A 20,566-nucleotide genomic window follows, 5' to 3' on the forward strand; every position below is an offset into this window, starting at 1 on the left:
CTGTTTCATAAAATTCCATCATTTACCATCTGCAGCTGAACATTGGTCAGCAGGGAAAATGGCTGAACGAGTCAGTGATGCAAGGAGCTATAATCTGTTCCCAAGCTACCCTGTTGTTTGTTTTGAAAAGAGAGAAATGGAGAGGGAGAAAAAAAAGGAAAAGAGACCAAAGAAACAAATGGACCCATCTCCTTCCTAAAGCGTTGCTTTTCCAGCTCATTTATCAAAAGCAGGGGAAGAATTATTTTTGATTGGCTGATTACCAGAAGCATTCATCACCGGCCGACATATCCCCACCAATTTGACACTGCCATTTTGGATAATTTGTTAAGGATGACAAAGAGGTCATTGTTGCCTTGGCTTCTTTTTGACCTTTTTAAATATTAGAAAATTAATTTTCTATCTGAAACAAACGTATTAGGTCCTGTCACAGCACCTAGATGAATTTTGCACCTTGAAATCCTCCCTAATGCCCTCCGTCTGCGGCTCCTGCAGTCTCACTCTTTTTCTGTCTGTCTTTCTTTGTTCAACAGTCAGATTTGCATTATACCGATGTGTGAAGCAGGGTGTTTTTTGTGTCTTATTCTCCCTGTCTTCTCTCTCTTTTCTCCATGTGCGTTGTCCTCTGGTGTCAACCAACCATTTCTGATCCATTTCTGATATTTACAGCCAGTTTTACCCTCATCGCCCCTCTTTTTATTCTCCCTCCATCGGAAGCTGAAGCTGCTTTTCACAGATGAAGATAGCAATTTCTATGCCTTTTTATCAACTTAGTTCACAGGCTTTTACCGTATTTTAGTTTTTTACATAATAGTTCAAATTAGTTTTTCTAAACATCCCCTCTTCCTCCTCTTTGCTGTCTTTTCTTACCGCCTCTTCCCGTCTGCACCTACAGTATCACCCTCCTTCTCTTCTCCTTCACCTGTTCTCCTGGCTTGCCTTCCCAACAGATGTGGCAGCTTATGTGGCACTAACAGGCCCAAAGCAGAGGGCAGCCTGCGCCCGTTCAGGCTGATTACAAGTCACCTCTGTGTTCATAAACAGACAAATACCGCCATCAATTTGAGAGCACAGTACCGATTGAGAGGGAGAGAGAGAGAGAGAGAGACAATGAGAGAGACGGAGACAGACGGAGGGAGAGTTTTGTGTCATTTACTCTCGTCCATGAAGCAGGTCATGCCATCTGCCATGTTCTGTCACTGCTACATCATTAGAGGGTCACTGACCATGTGCCCCCCGTGACCTGAATTGGCTTCTCTAACTAATGAAATGTTGGGTAGAGTTTTACAGTTTATAAGTAATATGACGTTTTTTCTTTCTATCCTTTTTGTGTGGGAAAGTTTGACTCTGCATGTTTGATACTCACACAGTTTACTCACAAATTTACACCTTTGTGGCTCCACTGGAACAGACTAGTACCTTGCTTAAGGGCACTTCATCATTCACTTTGTTATCACATAAGTGAATGAGAGGTTTCCACTCTGGCTTTCACAGCCCAGATTTAACTAGTTGACTTGAGATTGAAGTTTTGAATTTCTCCAATTGTGGAATCTCTGGGCCTTATTAAGATCGATACTTCGTATATAAAGCGGTTGGATAGTGGCTTCGTTTTTGAGTGAACAGTGTGTCTGTCTGCTCTAACATAAGCTGCAAATTAGGGATGTGACGGTGAGGAAATTTTCCCACTGGTTAATAAACTTGTGACAACATCGGTGTTACCGATTACACCAGACATTTTACAAGAAAAGATGATGGTCAATATATGTAGAGTGCTTACTTTATCTTTACCGTTGGATGGCTGTGTCTGGCCTCTCCGGTCTAGCTTTCGCTGCAGGGCCGCAGGTTTCCACCCGTCGCTGCCGCCGACACGGGCAGATTAGAGCCGACGGTGCGGGACACACCGCAAAAGCAAGGGCCACAGACGCTCACCTGACATTGGCCGACCGTTGGCATGGTGTGTCAGGGTCTTAAAATGAATCAGCTGTTTAAATTTAAAGGTCAACCAGAGGCAGCTTTTCAACCAACTCGTGAAACTAGCGTTGGCTAAATTTGCTAGTTTGTTAAAACAGATAAAATCCTGTGTTACATCTCCCACAGGCATTATAGTCAATGTTTTAATGTTGGATAATATGCATTACATGGCGACTAAGTTCAACTTTCTTCTCTTGAACAAGCAGCAGTTTCCCTTCTCCTCAAAAGGTATGCTGCTGATGCCAGGAGCTTTATTCAGGAGCTTGTAATCCTGCTTCAATCAGCTCCTTTTCCTTTCCGTGTAAAGATAAGCCCGGCATTTACGGCCCTCGCCGCACCCCGCTCTAATTAATATGCAGGAGATAAGTACTTGTCTGACAAAATTCATTCATTTGACCTTCTAGGTTTTACACTAAACTGTTTGCGGCCGCTGCAAGTTCACCACAAGTTGAGAGTTCCCTGGAGTTTCTGCGGAGAGATGGGGCTTTTGTTTCTCTCTGAGAGGTTTAATTTGGACAGCGTGCTCTCTCTCTCTGTTTCTCTCTCTCACTCTCTCAAATTGTCTTCTGACTTTCATTCAGCAGTCTCTGTTTCTTAATTGCCCCTAATTGCTTAATTACAATTTCAAATGAACAATTCTGGAGGTCAGAGCGGGTTGTTAATTGAAGCATCAATCACAGTGGTGGGGCCTTCAGAACCGTCTCAGTTTGATTGACACGGCATTAACTGAGTATTGTAGTAAGCCTGGACATGACATTGTGGGGGCTCCATGGATGATAGCTACTACTGCTGCTCCTCTGCTGTCCTTTACATGAAGCTGTGAAGGAGAAACGTTGGGTTGAATCAGGACAAGGATAGCCTAGACTGAACTGAGTCTGGTTTGTGTTTTCACCCACAACAAACAGGATGTGGCTTTAGGTCCCACGCCTTCTTTCTCTGCATGTTCTCTCTGTGGGTTTGTCTGGGTTTCTTCCGGATGATGTACTTTCACTTCATGAAGATAAATATCTATATCAGGTGGTTTGGATACCACTTCTTTGTCATACAAGATAAACTGTATAGCCAAAAGTATGTGGACATGGGTAACCTCCACATATTTTTTGCCATACATACCATACAGTTTTGGCCATGCACTGTGGACACTTGCTGTTTTCATGGTTCAGGCAGGGCACCTCAGTTCCAACTAAGTGAATACAATGATACTTTAGACCAGTGTTTAGTGTGCTTCCAACTTTATGGCCCTAGTTTGGGGACAACCATAGACTGTATTTAAGAAGTGGACGTGGTCACCATGAAGTCACCCATTGGTTTGTAGACTGCCGTTTTGAAACCTTGAGTTCGGCTTGGTTCTTGGTTTTTGGCTATTGCCATCTTTGCCCAAATCAAGTGGGATGGTACCTGGAGATGCACATCTATCAAAAACACAATTTAACTTCCTTGTTTCTGCTGTAACAAGGATTTTCTGTCAAGCTTAATGATCATCTACAGGGCAAGCCAAGTACAATTATGGTACATTTTATATTCTAAAGTAAGGGTCATGGTTGGTTATACTCATAGACTCTATATAAGAAGTGGACGTAGTCACCGTGACGTCACCCTTTGGTTTTCTGGACTGACGTTTGGAAGCCTTGAGTTCTGCATTTTAGCCGTCACCATCTTGGTTTTTGTCTGTCACCATGTTGGCTTTTTGCAAGCAGAAGTGACACGAGAGGGTGGAGCTAAGTACAACTGAATGCTGAATAGGACATTTTTAGGCTACCAAAATGTTATAATTAACTTTCATGAACTGAAAACACACTGTGAAAGGGTTAAAGCTGTAAGACGAAAAAAACGGACAACACCAAGACCGGACAACGCCGTGGTAGTGACCTGTTAATCAACAGGCAGCCAATCCCTAAAGCATACCCTGCTTTGTGGTCTATTTGACTCTAAAAGCATATGTACTAAATGAACATCATGCTGTATTGAAGAAGACTTGAAACTAGCGATTGAGACCATAAACTCATGTTGACAATGTTTACTGAGGTAATAAATCAAGTGAGAAGTAGGGTCATTTTCTCATAGACTTCTTTATAATCAGACTTCTCACAATCAGACGATCTCACAATTCACTTCTGGGTTAATGCCAGCAAATCTCTGCTGCCAAGTTTTAAAATCTTGTGTAAAGCTTTACCAAAAGAGTGGAGAGTATTAGCAGCATTTTAATGTCAATAATTACATATTAGTGTATTTTTATCTACATACTTTTGACCATGTAGTGTAGTCATCGATTTAAATCAGTTATTCACTGGGGTTCTACAGTATGTAAGCATGTAACAGCCAGTTAACCTCTGCTATAAGCAACCTGCCACTTTTGATCACCCCCCTCCAATACATCCACCTCTATCTCCTCCCTCCTCCTCCCAGCCTCCATGCCCTCCAGAGGGGAGAGACCCAGGTGATTATTAGGCTGGTTTCCCTCGTCGAGACCCTGGCTGGTTGGTTGACACTCCTTCCACCCTCCTTCCTCTGCCTAATGGAGCTGGATTTACCTCTCTCACTCCCTCTAAACTCCCTCCCTCTCCTCTGTTCCACTTTCTCCATCCCCCCCCTCTTTCTTTTCATCCTCTATTCCCTTTTATGTCTCTATATGTATTTCTCCCTCTGCTCACTTGGCTGCATTTAGCTTTTTTTTCCTTATGCTCTTTTTTGTTTTTCTGTTGTTTCTCCCTCCCTCCTCCCCTCACACTGTCTTCCTCTACCCCCTCCTCCTCCTCCTCCTCCTCCACCTTCTCCTGCTGCTGTTCCTCTCCTCTGGGGCTCCATCCATCAGGTTGTCGGGGGCTGCTAGTGGCCGACTCCCAGCCACCATATTTCACCGCCAGCCAGCCAAGCAGCTGACAGCACAGCCACCGCCAGGAAATTGCTTTGGCTGTGAGCGGAATTTCAAACACAGGCACACTGCGTCGCCCGGGCCGCCCAAGCACCGCTTCCCTCTCTCTCTCTCTCTTTCTCTCTCTCTCCTGTCAATCTCTCTACACCTCCCGACACACATCTCTATGTCTCTCTGTATCTCTCTCTGTCTTTCTCTCTTTTTCACTCTCTCTTATGTACTTATTTCCTCTCTTTCTCTCTCTTTGCACCCCCCATCTCTATATGTTTTTTTCTGTTTGCTCTTCCCCGCCGCTCTGCCTTTCTCTCTCTCACACACACACACACACACACACACACACAGTCACAAACCCATACGCATCGTTTTCTCTCTTTGTCTTTTGTCCGTCTTTGTTGTTCCCTCTCTCTCTCTGCTCTCCCTCCCACTATCTCTCCTTCTCCATCCTCTCATCCTTCCCTTCCTCTCCTCCTCTTTACGACCCACGGGGAACGAGGTGTGGTGCTGAATGTGTAATGAGCGGAGCGAGAGGGAGGGAAGGAGGGAGATAAAGAGAAGGAAGAAGAAGAGGGGAAGGAGAATGGAGTGATAAGATAGAGAGAGGAGGGATGCTGGTTGGTGCTGCTCCAGAGTTAAGGGTCAGGAGGTGTGTGTGTGGGTGGTGGTGGTGAGGGTGCTTGTATTCCTGCCCTTGTCACAATCAGTTTAAGACCATTGAAGTGAGGAGGGTTCTTTTGCCAAGTGAGGTAATTTTTGCTGGTCTTCAGATGGTGGTTTAAGGTTTAAGGTTTAGAATTGGGGTTAAAGGAATACACCTTCTTTTTTGTTAGATATACAGCAATATTATAAATCACGCCTGCCCTCTGCTGATCCATTCAAATACAGTACAAGCGAGATAAAAACATGTAGCAGCTCTGTGGTTAGGTGGTTAAATTCAATCTTAATTTACATGCAGCTAAATTGGACAGTTTCTTGTAGTATATTAATGTAATCCAACAACCTGAAGAGAGTGCATTGTTGAACTAAAATATCGTTTAAAGGACCAGTGTGTAGTATTTAGGGGGATCTATAGGCAGAAATGGAATATAATATTAATAAGTATGTTTTTTGTGTGTATAATAGTGACACAAGAGGATGGAGCTAAGTACAACCGAACTGAAAACACACTGTAAAAGGGTTAAAGTTTGAAGACGAAAGCACGGACAACTCTCAGACCGGACAACACCATGGTAGCGACCTGTCACTCACAAGCTAGACACGCCCTGAAGCATACCCTGCTTTATGGTCTATTTGACTCTAAATGGGACCATAATTTACTAAACGAACATCATGCTATATTGAAGAAGACTTGAAACTAGCGATTGAGACCATAAACTCATGTTTACAATGTTTACTGAGGTAATAAATCAAGTGAGAAGTAGGGTCATTTTCTCATAGCCTTCTATACAATTGGACTTCTTTTTGCAACCGGAGGAGTCGCCCCCTGCTGGCTATTAGAAAGAATGCAAGTTTAAGGCACTTCAGCATTGGCTTCACTTTTCAGACCTGGACCTGTGTGAGCAGCTCTACTATCTCATTTTTGTTGTTGTTGTATTGAGGAGTAACAATGTCAAATCTCTCAAACTGCACACCTTTATGAGCATGAAATACCTGAAATGGGTGCTTCAGTCATACAGGGCTGTGATCGTCCTGCATCTAGACATGTCAGAGTTTGTGAGTCAGAAGTTGGAGATAAATCAAATCAGTGGAAGCTCCCTATTTGCATCACAAGATAAAAGTACGTGTAGGTGTGTGTCTGTGTGTGCAGATTGACTGATAACAGAGTTGAGCATGAGAAACAGATCTTATCAAATCCATTTTACACAGGGTATGCTGTAGAGAAAAGACATTGCACACTCAATATGAAGTCAGTATTAACCTGATAAATAAGTATGGACTATGTGATGAATCTGTGACATTCACATGAGAGAGTGTGTGTGTGTGTGTGTGTGTGTGTGTGTGTGTGTGTGTGTGTGTGTGTGTGTGTGTGTGTGTGTGTGTGTGTGTGTCTTTACACCATATTCATCTCTGCTCACCATCCATGTACTGTATGTAGTGTAGTGTGCCCTTCAGAAGGACAGTCTGATTGAAGTTATGTGTGGGTGGTTGGCTCCTTTCAGGTAATAAACATAATGTCAGTCTGCGGTGTCTGGAAGGTTTATAGTCATCCCATGGCTGAAAGCAAGGGATGGCTTAATCCCAGTTGACAAACTCCGGTGTGGACTGTTGCTGTTGTCAGAAAAATAGCCCATCTTCCTACTAACCTGCTGTTTTTTTTTTTCTTTTATCTCTGTCTGCTTCTGTCCGTTCCCTCTTTTCCTCCATCAGAGAGTTAGTTTGGAGTTCTACATTGATGTCCATGCCCACTCCACCATGCTGAATGGCTTCATGTACGGCAATGTGTTCGAGGACGAGGAGCGTGTCCAGAGACAGGCTGTCTTCCCCAGACTGTTGTGCCAAAATGCACCAGACTTCTCCTTTGTAAGTCACACAAACAGACGCACACAAACACGGCAGAGTTGCAGGCTTCGGGAGCAGAGTTTCACCCAGCTTCAATCCCGGGGCTAGCTCGGAAAGAACATGAAATAGTCCTATCTCAGCAACTACCGGTGAGGTTGTGTTCAGCGAGGCATTTAATCGCCAACTGTTGCTCTCTTAGTGGCACACAGTTGAAGACCCTGGTGGCACCGGGCACCTCCCAGATGTAATGTGTGTAACTGCATGGATTTGAGGCAAGGTGTTGATTGAAACAAAAAAAACATCTGCTTAGTTATTTTTAGGTGAGTAAAAAATACACATAGACTGCATGTATGCAACACAATTTACACCCAGGTGACACATGTGTAAAGAACACACACATATAGGAGGTGTTAAATTATTTGAGAGGATGTGTGTGCAGAAGAGAGGAGCTGTGCACAAAGATTCTCACCTTGACCACTAAAGAGAGGAGGTGAGAGGAGAGTTGAACTTTATAAACCCTGATAGTTCAGGTCAAATAACTACTGTATTAACAGAATAATTGAAATACTAAAACTCACACCCAATGACTCAAACTGTAGGATATATTTAAAAAGGTATGAATTATGTAAAAGAATACAGAAAAGTTTCGGTTTTAGGTAGGTATGCAAAATTTTGGTGTGCCAAAACAGCAGCAGTGGTGGCAGAAGTTCTTGAGGAGAAAAAAAAAAATAGAAATGGAAATGATGTGTGATATTCTACCCTATCCCCCTTCAAATATGGGGAAGTAAGCTGCAAATTATCAATCAACTGTATATCCAATTTGACAAGTAAGAAGAAACATAGAATATAAACAAAAACGTGAAATAACATATATAATATGAATTTTACTTATAGCTGCAGCTCTACTGATGCACAGAACAGTTTCAGGTAGGTAGCCGAATTAAATGATTAGACGGGTTTATTACAGTCCTGCGACAGCCACAAAAAAACAATTTGAACAGCACTACCAAGCCTACCTTTAACTAGTAACAAAGAATAATTGAAATACTAAAGCACACACACACACAATGATTCGGACTCTAGAATATTTTAAAAAAAGTATGAATTATGTAAAAGAATACAGCAAAAAACATCAGTATGAGGTAGGTATGCAAGATTTTGGTGTGCCAAAACAGCAGCAGTGGTGGCAGAAGTCCTTGAGGAGCTTGAGGAGGAAATTATGTATAAGAATCTGCCCTATCCCCCTTAAAGCTAGGGTTGGTAATGTTCTTTAAAAACTTGTTTTGTTATATTTGTTGAAATTGTCTTTACATCCTGACAGCAATCAATAAAACAAATGCTCTGACAAAAAAAGAAAAAAATGTGGTATCTGTTTCTGTCGCAGGACTTTATACAGTGCTCCAGGGATGACGTATTGTTGTAGGCCAACCAGGAAGTTCGCCCTGGTTCCCTCAACAAAATGGGATTTTTCCATTGTGTTTTGGATTATTGAAGAAATTAAGCTCTGTGGCAAACACACGTTTATGATACTTACACATTAGGCTATCAACAAACTACACCACGGTTGCATGAACGCGAGTATATGCAACGAGACTGTAAAGGAGAACGAGTCGCCGTGATGACGTTTAGTAGTCTAATTTAGCCACTTGTAAGCAACTGCCTTTTTTAAGAATTTTTAAAATTCGCGAGTGGGGTATTTACTGACTTATTTTATATCGTAGAACAAAACGTTAAAATCTCTTAAGCTTGTGTTAAACACAGACCTTATTTCAGACATCTAACTAAAAACCCATTCAAAAAAACCCATTGACTTCCAGACGAGGGAACCAGAAGTGTTAAAATGCTAACTCAATTCCTGGGTTTAGGACTCATTCCTGTAGCACTCTACTTGGGGACTTTCTCGCTAGATTTAGGGACTTTTGGAGCTAATGCTGCTAGCTACTTTCATTGGAAAAGAGTTGGTAACACTGGGCCTGGATTTTTGGTTGGATTTTTTTTTTTTTTTTTTATCTATTTCTATCTATAAAAGTAAGAGGAAACTGAATTGGAACAAAAACCTTTGAAATAATACATAATACGAATTGTACTTGTAGTTGCGGGTCTAAAGAGATCATACAGATGCACAGAACAGTTTCCCAGACATAAAACCATTAATATGAATATGCATTTATACTTTATGTATGTGCAGAACAGAAATAGCAAACACTGTATAGGTCATGACGAAGCACAGGACTGTACTGTAAAAGTAGGCCAGGATATTCTATATGAGCAGTGCAGGTGTTCTGAAACTGGGTTTATGTGGACAGGACTGTGTAGACTGAGAGCAGCAGAGGAGGGGAAAATCAAGGAAGGAAATGAAAGTACTGGAAACAAATGGAGGAGAGAAGTGTGGGAGGAAAACTTCCATTCACTGATTCATGCTCTTGCACACGGCCACACATGCATAATCTAATAACACCTTTTCATACAGGTACATTATCCACCAAACCGTTTCGTCTCAGCCCGGTGTCACTTCCACTGACCTTCGTTTTCTCAGTGACGGTGACATTTCATAGCAGTGCCACTTACACACATCATAAAGAATAACCTTTATAACCCATTGACACCCAGTGTCAACCTGGATACAGAGAGGCGGATGTTCACCCACACATGTGTGGAAATGTCACTTATTGTCAGTGTCTATACGGTACGCAGTTACGAAGGACGAGTAAAACGCTATTTCAGGAGAATTTCTCTCTCTCTTTCTGTATTGCTTGTGTGACAGCTGGCCCAGGGGTCATCCCCCTCTCTGTGCTTTTGTCCCTCTGCCCATTCAGCACTACCTAAAGCCCAGTGCAGCAGCAGCAGCAGCACAACACAATCATGGCAAACTCCCACTGGTGGCCGCCAAGTCTGCATTTCAGCAAGGCAACTCTCACTGCAGCAGAGCAGAGCGGAGTGACAGTGAATGGAAACTTTTTTCCACACTCTTCCCAAGACAGCGTCATATAGTATAGCTGACACGCTGAAACCCAAAATAGGCCGGAGGTTTTTTTTCTTCTGCTATAGCCATTTACAGCGTTGTAATGACTTTGTATGAAGTCAATCTGTTCAAATAAGCTACTGTACCCTTCATCGTTTGTCCTGGATTCTCAAGAGGCTTAACACTGCAACTTGCTGAGAAATCAGGATGGATGTTAATGCATTTTCACTGATGAGACACGTCAGCCGATATTGACAGCAGCTGTTTTCTTTTCACATTTATCAACCAAGAAATATAGTCAAAATAAATGATGAGTCAAATATTTAGGATGTAAATGGTTTCAGTGCTGATATTAATGGATTGATTTATTATTTTGAATGCAATAAGAGGTTTGTTTTAATTTAGCTTGTCAAAGGCTGGTTCTGTGACTCAAGACGCCTGCAGCAGTATATAATACACCTACTACTGTTAGTAATAGTAACTTACTTTAAACATACTCAATTAGATTTACAATATTATACTCATGCTAAAGGATTGCTGCATGCTACATATGATCTGTGATGTAAATAAACAAAACTGGCATCATCACAATTCAATGATGCATTTACCTAAACCTATCCCAGAGAAGTCAATTGAGATTGTTACAACTTGATTAAATAAGTTAAGCAAAGAGCAAAAGCAAGCAAAACGTAGCAGTTACGTAGGTAACCAAAGTAAGCTAATCAATAAGGTTATGAATAATGAGAACGCTAGCACTAGCTGAGTCAAAGGCTGTGCTCAGTTTGGCTATAACTGAAAGGGTTAGTTTGGATTTTTTGAAGTGGGTTTGTATGTATACACCCACAATCTGCGAGGCAAAATTCCTGTTATTGTGAATGTAGTCTGGTGGCTGTAGTCTGAGAGCGATATAACGGCTTCAGTTTCCCGTCGGAAAGGACTGTCTGACGGCATGGTAAAGTGGCTGTGGACGGGAGCAGCAGAAGAATGTATTTTTTGCAGTCTTCAAAGCCAACAGACCAGACTCCATTCACAAAAATAGTCATCGTGCAGAAACCTTCTCTGCATCAGGTCACGTGGGAAAAAGATTTTAGAAGGGCTTGGGAACATGTTGATGCTAAAACATACGAACTTTGACCAAAATTTGAATGTTCGGATTTTAATACATAAGGAACACCACTGGGAAGCTACATAATTATATAAAAACCTCATAAAATTACATAAAGGACCCACCCTTTAAGTAGCTGATTGTTGATATGGGAAACCTGTTAGCAAACACTTGCTTATTTACACTCTGGGGTCTTCCACAAAAGTCACTTTATAATTCTACAGAAGTTGGAAGTAACAGACTAATTTCCACCGTAGTGTACAACTGTGCAGTGTTGACTTTTTTTAATCTGTAAACTGGGACACAAAAACACAAAAGCAATGTGATTTTCTTTTCTTTTACTGTAAGAAATAAATTCAGGTTTTCAAGAACATTTTCTTTTAAGAAGTTTCAACTGGAAAACACTTTTGAAGCTCATAACAATTTCTATAAAAGTACTCAGGTTCCATAGAGGTACTTAAGGTTATTTGTCATAGTCGGGGCTAATGATCTCCATAGGGAAATTCTCCAAACTCCAGAGTCTTGCTCAAATATGCTTTAACAGGGAAGATGTTTGCTGACACAAAGACTTGAACCCAAATCCTCTCACCGAAGTGTCATCTTTCTAACCACTAATCTAACACGATGTCTTTTTGTGTATTCCTCCAGTCCAACACGTCCTTTAACCGGGACGTGGTGAAGGCCGGCACCGGTAGGCGGTTCCTCGGTGGCCTCCTTGATGACTCGTCCTACTGCTACACCCTAGAGGTGTCCTTCTACAGCTACATGACAGCTGGCAGCACCGCTCCTGTGCCGTACACCGAGGAGACGTGTATCCTTCAATGAATGTGATCTGAGTGAGCGTACGTGCATCTGCGTGTGTCAAGGGAGGAAAAGTGTAGAGAGCAGCCGTAATGTTCTATTGTGTCTCTCTTAATTTCTGCTCTCTCCTTGTTTCACACACACACAGACGTTCCTGCAGCTACAATCTCCCACTGAAATCAAGCCAATTGATCTAGTAATCATTCGAGTCCTTATTTGAATATTTGTATCCCTGGTAGTGAGTCTGTGTGAGTGTGTCGGGTCATGTGTACTCCCAAGAAAACCATGTTGCTCTTTTGTTGCCGCTTGTTGCGACAGATGTGCAGTGACAGAATAGGGATGTGATAGCTGCGTCTATTGATTTTATTTACAAAGGAGAGAGGAGAAAGGGGCTTGTGTTGGCATATGTAGTGTCGCGCGTTTGATTGCGATAAACAATGGCACAATGGAACAAACATGATTCCTGTCGACTACAATCATGCACACACGCATAGGAGCACACGCATTACATTCGTCACGGGAACCGAAGGTCACAGGTGCCTTAATGGAGCCAGATGGGAGGAAGTTTTCCTTCGGCTGACCTTCTCAGGGCTGAAGAGCTCCTGAGAGCTGGCCGATGGCGGTCTGATCTTACCGATAGAGTGAGTGAGAAGAGGGAGAAGGAGAGATTTAGAGAGAGCGATAAGGACCCTACATATGAAAAGTATGTGCTCCCCTACACATATTCTGCAGGTGGAGGGGGAGGGTGGATATAGACGTAGCCCTAGTGCCCTCTAGTGGCACAGTCTGACTCACCATAGATGTGATTCTGTCTGATTCACACACACACATGAAAAGTTAGTAACATTCAGCTCCATTATACGTATTGATTATTGGAAATTTGTATTTGTATTTGCTGCTCATAGACAGAAGGCTCCAGCTCAGCTCTGATTGGTTGTTTTCCTCCGGTGCACTATTGTCAAGATATAGCGACCGTTTTATAAAAATAACTTTTTTAAATCTTTATTTGCTCCATTTCTACCCACTGCAGCTTTAATGCTTCTGATAGAAACATCTCAGGCATGTGCATGCACGCAGGGCACCACCACAGCCACAGACAAATAGTTTGCCTTACGTTGAGGAGACTGACTGGTGTCTGGCTGTGGTGATAAACAAATCCCGCTGTGTTTTCATTTGAGTTGGTGGCACTGCGTTCAGAGCTGGATAAGAAATGGTGGGAGCCAGGTCCCTGCCTGTACGTGAGGGGACATTTCGTCTGAAGGTCAAATTGGAGGAAAACTCAGCCCTTGTGGGAGGACGTGCTTGATCTTTTTTTTGTTTTCCAGGTGTGTGTGTATGTGTGAGAAGGGGAGGTGTACAAGGAGGAGGGGCTCCGCAGGGTGGGCAGGCAGCACGGGGACCTGGTGTAGAGTGGAGATTGGGGTCAGGCAGGTTGAAGGAGCCGACCATGTCGCTTTATACGCCCCAGCAGTCAGCTCGATGGAGCGTGCAAATCATCAACAGAGACCTTTAGCATCTCGACACCCCCCTCCCCCCTCCACCTTTCTCACCTGATGCACACACACACACACAGTCCTTTAAACTAATACATGACAAATGAGTAACAACCCCTAACTTTTACCACCTTCAAAACATGCCGCCCTTACCCTTTAATCTTTCCTGACTCTCCTTCTCTCACTGCTGTGACTCGTCGCCACCAAAATTGAAATCTTAACCTTTCTCACAGCTGAGACTTTTGTCACAGTTTGAAGGTGTGATGCGGAGTGCGTCTGTATTTGTTGTCTGATCTCTCCTTCCATGTCCTCGTCTCTCCTCCGTTCTGTCCTTTCCTCTCATCTCGTCACCCAGAACATAACAGCTCATTATATCATTTAGTCAAGCTGAGAATCGTCTTCTCTGAAACAGCGGGGACAACCTCTACCGTGTGTCTGTCTTCTCTTCGTCCTCTAATCATTAACACCTGTGTGTGTGTGTCTGCATGTGTGTGCGTGCGTGCGTGTGAATATACCTATACTCCTATATGTACCGTATATGTCTCTTTTTACGTACTGTACTTAGTTTCAGTTTCACTGTCATCCCACGTCCCAGAACTGTAATTAAATATTTTCAGCTGTTATTTTTCTCCAAGTTTTTCTCTATTTTCACAGTCCAACTGTTTTGTGATGGACCTTCCGGTGCTTTCCAGTTTAAACTGGAAAGTGGAATGGATCAAGGTTGAGAGAATCTGGGACCTCGTTCAAAACTCAGCTTGACGCTTCCTATTGTGTGTGTTCGGTTTGTGCATTTATGTGAGCTTTGCTTACCTTGTAGGTGTGTGGGTGCTTTTGTGTGTTGTTGAAAGACAGTATTCTCTGTGACTTTGAAGAATTATTCAAAAACTTTAAAAAGCCATTCAGGCTTCCCTGAAACATTTTGCTCTTGTTTCGCCTGCGCTGAGTTGAGCGGTTGCTTTTTGCTGTCATAGTACAGACGTGCAGATTTTCAAGATTTTCAGACTTCTAACTCTGAGAGGAAGAAAAATGAAATTTTCTCTCTTGTTTGATTCCTGCAAATTTGCTGTTTTCCTTCAGTAAAAGACATGCAGAGGATTCTGAAACAGTGGTCTTCTTATCGAAGATGTTCACTCAAATAATCCACATCTATTGTCAAGAGAGTCAATGTTGGGTTATCCAATGTGGGGTTGCCTAACTCGAAAATACACACCTGTAGCCGTCATTTTCTATATATGTGTGTGTGTGATATCTGTCTGCCAAAACATCAACACCCACACGTGCACCTCGCCATAACAGTGGGACTCCATGAGCTGCCAGTGGAACACAGTATGCATCAGTGAGCCTGACACCCAATGGACAGGCAGTGAGAAGTATGCAAATGCTATAGCTTGGAGGCAAATATGCTTCACTACCACACATCATACACATCATATCACACAGACACGCACAAATGGATAGGTGCTCACACGTGCAAGCAAGCGCACACATTTAAACGCACAGGTGATTGCACAAATATTGTTGATCTGCTCAGATGAACAGTTGTCCTCACATGAGCACTCACAAAAGATGCACACATGAACAACTCCAGTTATGTTGTGGTAGTTTTTTGTATGTGTTGATAAAGTTGATGTTCATGAGAAAGTTAGAAAAGGCAACATTTTTGGGGTGAAAATTGAAGTGTGATCACAGCTGAAAATTTGCAGTTGAAGCATTAGCAGTTACAATAGTGAAAGATGTTGAAGTGGCAGTTAAAATGGAAGTGCTGAAAGAAGTTTCATGCACTGAGATGACTTGAAATCAAGTGTGATTGAGCTGGAGTGTAAGCACTGAAAGTAGATGAACTCCCCAGTTAAACAATAAGAGATGAAAGCAGTAGAATTGTCAGTTGAAGTGTAAAAGTTGAAAGCGGTTGAAGTGAGAGTTGATGAGTAAGAGATGAAAGCAGCTGAGATGTTTTGAAATGAAATTGAAAGGTCCCAAACAGTGGGCAACCTCTGGGTCTGAAAAGTGAAGCCAATGCTGAAGTGCCTTAAACTTGCATTCTTTCTAATAGCCAGCAGGGGGCGACTCCTCTGGTTGCAAATAGAAGTCAGATTGTATAGAAGTCTATGAGAAAATGACCCTACTTCTCACTTAATTTATTACCTCAGTAAACATTGTAAACATGAGTTTATGGTCTCAATTGCTAGTTTCAAGTCTTCTTCAATACAGCATGATGTTCATTTAGTAAGTTATGGTCCCATTTAGTGTCAAATAGACCATAAAGCAGAGTATGCTTTAGGGCGTGGCTACCTTGTGATTGACAGGTCGCTGTCACGGCGTTGTCCGGTCTGGGAGTTGTGCGTATTTTCGTAGTAGAACTTTAACCCTTTCACAGTGTGTTTTCAGTTCTTGAAAGTTAATTGTAAAATTTTTAGTCGCCTAAAAATGTCTTATTCAGCGTTCGGTTGTACTTAGCTCCACCCTCTCGTGTCACTTCTGGTTGCAAAAAACCAAGATGGCGACGGCCAAAATGCCGAACTTGAGGCTTCAAAACAACAGTCCACAAACAAATGGGTGACGTGAAGGTGACTACGTCCACTTCTTATATGCAGTTTATGGTGCCAAACTGTACAATCCAAGGTTATATACATTCACAACTAGTTTTAGTTGTTTTCATTTCAGTTAATTTATTATCGCTGCTGTCATTGGATTGCAACATTATAACAAAGAATACCTTTAAGATTAATGACAGTAATAAGGAAGAACATAAAGAGAGGCTTGAAGCCATAAACCACAGGTACCACGTTGAGTCGTGTGTGTATTGTTACTGTTTGTTTTACAGTGATTTTATTTCTTGAACTAGTATACACAAAGCAGAGCCTTTCCTAAACAACAGATGAGTACAACTCTTGTAAAGAAACATAATAATTGGAATATAAAAATAGTATCCATATTCTGTTTTCAGAGCAGCGTAGATCAGAAGAGTCTTGTATTCCTGCGAGTGCACACTGTAAGAAAACAGAAGCCTTTCTATTTCATTTTACTACTCAAGTTTCAGAGCTCGTCTCCTTGGCAGTGACAGTTCCTCTTGTCAGGGATTTAAATCAACCCTTGGTTGTCCCTTTGGGCAACGGGACGTGAGGTCTTTCAGTCTGCTGAAATCGCTATTGGGGACAAAAATGTCCCTTTTCTGTATTGCTGTTGTTGACTGGCCTCTTAATTAGCATTGATAATTAGTTCTCTACGTGTCAGCGAAGTGACAGGACCTGTCAGCGGCTCGTATTGATGGCTTGAACGTCCCCTGCTTGTCTGCTTGTTAACTCCCGTCCGATCTGGACAGCATTCTCCGCGTGTCTTGTCCATTTTACCACTGGGGGCCTTGTTGTTTGATCGTCACCTTGTCTGTCTGTCCTACAGGACCAGGCACGAGGGACATAATGGTGAAAGCCGCTAAATGGCATGCTGACAGTAAACAGCTGCAGTAAACAAGTCATGTCCCCATCCCCTTTTGTCTCACGTATCTCATCAGCGCCTAAGCTGGCGTGCCCTTGAGCCATGACAATGACCTGCTATTGATTAGACAAGACCGTTATGTGTACCGAGATGTTAAAGAATACACCTCACACACCTAGGTGACAGGCAGGCAAGATGCTGACAGACTGTGTGAAGCTGGCACACACACACACCTCTTTGACCTCTTTGGAGCTGGATAATGATTACACAATGATAATGATAATGCTTTCAGATCTAGTTAAGTTGATGATTCAGTATGAACAATATTATCAGTATTAGTCTATGAGGCTGCCTAGATGAGGAGTAAAGCAGCTGAAGTCTCTCTGAATATTTCCTCTACCACCCACCTCTGTAATCCAAGCTACAGCCCACCAACTGTTTCCTGGCTCTCGCACACATCACTTCCTGCAGCAGCCTCGTTCCAGACCCTACGGTTTCCCCCGGCAACGGGCCAGACAGCAGTCAGGGCATCCTTTGCGTCTCCGACTATTCGCCACGTGGACGACGTTCTCCTTCAGAAGCTGACCGTCCATCACGAAACCTCCCACAACAGACGAGTGAGTCGTGACAAGCCAAGCTGAGAGGCCATCTGCGCTCGGTGGGGTCCGGGAAATATTTCTGTCGCTGAGCGTGCCTGGCCAAAGAGCTCAGGACTGGCACCGAGCTCTGCTGATGAAAGAGAACGGAGGAAAACACCAAAAAGTTTCCTGAGGTCAGAACGAAGGCGTCAAGGATACAAGGGGAGTTTGTTTGTTGACAGTACGCAGTAACATTTGCAATAGTGTGTTTATGTCCTTGAATATGAACATTTCTGAGTATATATCAGCTCTTAATTAATTAATAACTCCCTACATTCAAATAATATGTGTTATTTTTAGCCATGCCAACAGCTCTAGGGATAGGAATGTCTGTCCTGTCTGACGGTTGATTGGTTAGTTGGCCCACCACTTTGAAATATCACAACAATTGTTCTCCCGTTCTCATTCCCAGGACGTCAAATACCGACGCTTTGTCACGTCAGTTGGCGTTCGTTGGTACAGTATGAGACGCATCGGGCTTTCCATTAACTACAATGTAAACCCATCCGCGGCAATAGTGAACACTCAGGGAAAAGTGCTCCGGGAATGTTGTGACGTAGTTTAAAGCTGGGGACACACAAACCCGACATCAGAGAAGTAGCGGCGACAAAGACCACCAGTTGAGTTGCCTCACATCGTTTTAGCCTTTCCAAAAAGTTGCACCTGAACACACTGTAAAGACTACAGCCGACAGCTAGTTAACATGTACGTGCTGCGTCTGCGTGAGATGAAATAACTCTCCACACCAGCAGGTGGCAGTAGTCTGTATTCATCATTCAAAAAAAGATAAACCGTAAGATCGAGGACTGCGGATATACAAGCCGTTGTTATGAAACATGACGAGCTCTGCTGCCGATTCAACATGCTGAATTGGCCGAAAAACCTCCAACATGGGCAGACTGGAGCCGACAGTGCGGGACACACGGAAAAAACTATGCCGACGGACGCTCATCGGCTTTGTGTGTCAGGGCCCTAAAGAGCGAAAGAGACACACAGGGCGGGTGGGAGGGTAGGACGGGTCCAACAACACAGGACTTTCATCCAGGAGTCTCCTGGATATACAAGCCGTTGTTATCCAGGAGTCTCCTGGATGAAACAGCAGTCTGCTGTTTGTGTCCCGTGTGTCACGTTTCACAAGGTCCAGTCACATTTGCAGTGTATAAACTTAATAATTTTATGCCCAACTATTTTGTTTTTTTCCTAAACCTAACAAAGCGGCTTTGTTGCCTAAACCTAAGCAAGTGTTTTCGTTTACCTCACAACATTATGCATGTGTTTAGTGTGACGGAAAAAGTGACGTGGAGGGGTCTGACAAAGCGTCAGTATATGACAAGTTGGGATGAGAAAGTGTTGGCTGAACTTTGTGTTTATTGATTATTAGCAAACATGCTAAACTAAGATGGTGAACGTGGTACATTATGCCTGCTAAACATCAGCATGTTTGCATTGTCTCTGTGAGATAGCATGCTGTTACCAGTAAGCTCAAAGCACAGCTGTCCTGCTAGCATGGCTGCCGACTTGTTTATAACTATTATGCATTAAAATTAGCATAAAAGCAAGATTCAGAAGGACGTAACCTTAGTCTGTTCATCTGTAGTTTTATCTCGACCTAATCAGTATCATCAGCTAGCAGTAATGAGACAGACTGTGTGGTCCATCCACATACACACACACTCGCACAGCGAGTCTGGCCTGATGCAGGACTCACAGACAAACAGCCAGATGGGGTGTAAATATAGACTCTGGAGTCGTGTGGAGAGCATTGCCATCAGCCTGCCGGGTGAAGAATGAAGTCCTCTGCAGACTCCTGAACACACGCAAAAACACGCCCTCAAAGGCCAAGGTGACAGACTCGCTACAGAGGGGTTGCTTGCATATTTACAGGGCTTACTTACCAGGTATACCCTTGTGTTTGTTTGTGTGTGTGTGTGTGTTGCTTGATGTATGACAAACTACAAAGCCTGAAGTATACGCCCAGACAGCCCGTTCAAACCAAGGATGAATGGTTTACAAGTTAACAGGCTTTGAACAATAGATTTTTCACCTTTATAGCAACCAGGATTTATGTACAGGTCATTTTTTGATCATTACGAGAAATTGGAAAATACAAAATAAAAATGACCGAATCTCCATCTTTTTTGGGGGGGGGATCTTTTTCTGTATGCCAGTTGTTTCAATCACAGGTTTGTGACAGATAAATAGTCCAGCGGATGACATGCCGTATCTGAGTATCAACAAGGTAATGACAGGGGAAAGTGACAGATTATGTCTTGGTGTTGTTCCATCATGCTCCAGCCTGGTGAAGAATGGAGGCAGCTAAACATCAATGCCTCGAGATAGGGAAAAGAACTTTGTTTTTGTGTTGGGATCTATATGAACGGTGTGAATGCACATTTTGTATAGATGGAAGATGATGGAATAAGGACAATGGACATATGTCTAAACAGATTGATATTGATGGTGTTTTCCTCAGTGACTAGATGCGATTTACTTCTGTTAGCGACATTGTTCTTATTATCTGTATTTACTATATCCTCACTCTCAGTGATTGGGAACATTGTTGGCATTCAGTGGTTCTCTACTTCTTCATTATCCGAACCTGATTGTCATCATTACTTGCTCTGCTAGCCTAATGATCACAGGCTTAGCAACAGCACTCATAGACGCTCAGCTGTTTTATAAAAGCAGTGAAGTTATTGATATTGTCACTAATGTAGTGAGGGACAATTGGGCAGGGGGATGATGTGTGCGCTCACCTCTGAATTTAAATAAGGCCTCAGTGTATAAGTAATT

The 20,566-nt window shown here is 42.8% G+C and overlaps 1 protein-coding gene across 1 annotated transcript in view; it reads left to right on the forward strand.

Annotated features, from left to right (window-relative positions):
- The window catches only part of agbl4 (AGBL carboxypeptidase 4), a 323,638-nt gene that overhangs the window by 301,465 nt on the left and 1,607 nt on the right, over positions 1-20,566 (forward strand). The window contains exons 10-11 of the mRNA XM_074635409.1: positions 7,208-7,360; positions 12,055-12,217. Of these exons, the coding sequence (XP_074491510.1) occupies positions 7,208-7,360; positions 12,055-12,217 (316 nt within the window). The remainder of the gene's footprint in view (positions 1-7,207; positions 7,361-12,054; positions 12,218-20,566) is intronic.

The sequence above is a fragment of the Sebastes fasciatus genome, chromosome 5, assembly GCF_043250625.1.
Source record: "Sebastes fasciatus isolate fSebFas1 chromosome 5, fSebFas1.pri, whole genome shotgun sequence".
Taxonomy (NCBI): Eukaryota; Metazoa; Chordata; class Actinopteri; order Perciformes; family Sebastidae; genus Sebastes; species Sebastes fasciatus.